Source organism: Plectropomus leopardus, unplaced genomic scaffold (assembly GCF_008729295.1).
Source record: "Plectropomus leopardus isolate mb unplaced genomic scaffold, YSFRI_Pleo_2.0 unplaced_scaffold92445, whole genome shotgun sequence".
NCBI lineage: Eukaryota > Metazoa > Chordata > Actinopteri > Perciformes > Serranidae > Plectropomus > Plectropomus leopardus.
This window is the reverse complement of record NW_024701945.1, coordinates 1-726: the sequence shown is the minus strand read 5'-3', so window position 1 is coordinate 726 and position 726 is coordinate 1. Positions and strand designations below refer to the sequence as shown.

Here is a 726-nt window from a genome sequence, read left to right as displayed (position 1 = left end):
TCTCTCTGTCTCTGTCTGTCTCTCTGTCTGTCTCTCTGTCTCCCTCACACGTGTCAGACAGTGACGTCTTCACTTGTCTGTCTCTCAGGTAACTGGATCCTGGAGCGCTCTGTGGACGGTGTGACCTTTGACCCCTGGCAGTTTTACGCCCTCAGTGACTCGGAGTGTTTGTCTCATTACAACATGACGCCGCGACTCGGACCGCCGACCTACAAGAGCGACAACGAGGTCATCTGCACGTCCTACTACTCCAAACTGGACCCTCTGGAGCACGGAGAGGTGAGACAGGCTGTCTGCCTGTCTGTCTTTAGACCTGTCTGTCTCTCTGTCCCTGTCTGTTTCTGACCTGTCTGTCACCATCTGTCTCTCTGTCCCTGTCTGTCTCTGACCTGTCTGTGTCTCTGACCCGTCTGTCTCTCTGTCCCTGTCTCTCTCTCAGCTCCACACCTCTCTGATTAATGGCCGACCTGGTGCCGATGATTTGACCTCTGACCTCCTGAACTTCGGAGCAGCTCGTTACATCAGACTGAGGCTCCAGCGAATCAGAACACTCAACGCCGACCTGATGACCCTGAGCGCCCGCGACCCCCGAGACATCGACCCCATCGTCAGCCGGAGGGTGAGACAGGCTGCAGACAGACAGACACACAGAGAGACAGAAACGCAGAGAGACAGACACACGGAGAGACATGCAGAGAGACAGACAGAGAGACACACAGAGAGACA

The 726-nt window shown here is 55.5% G+C and overlaps 1 protein-coding gene across 1 annotated transcript; it reads left to right on the top strand.

The window, feature by feature from the left end:
- Window positions 1-88: 88 nt before the first annotated feature.
- Window positions 89-619, top strand: LOC121940679 (laminin subunit alpha-1-like; the record flags this gene model as incomplete). The annotated part of the gene is made up of 2 exons (XM_042483394.1): window positions 89-279; window positions 440-619. Coding segments are annotated over 2 exons (371 nt in total), but the record flags the coding sequence as incomplete, so codon positions are not given.
- Window positions 620-726: the final 107 nt, after the last annotated feature.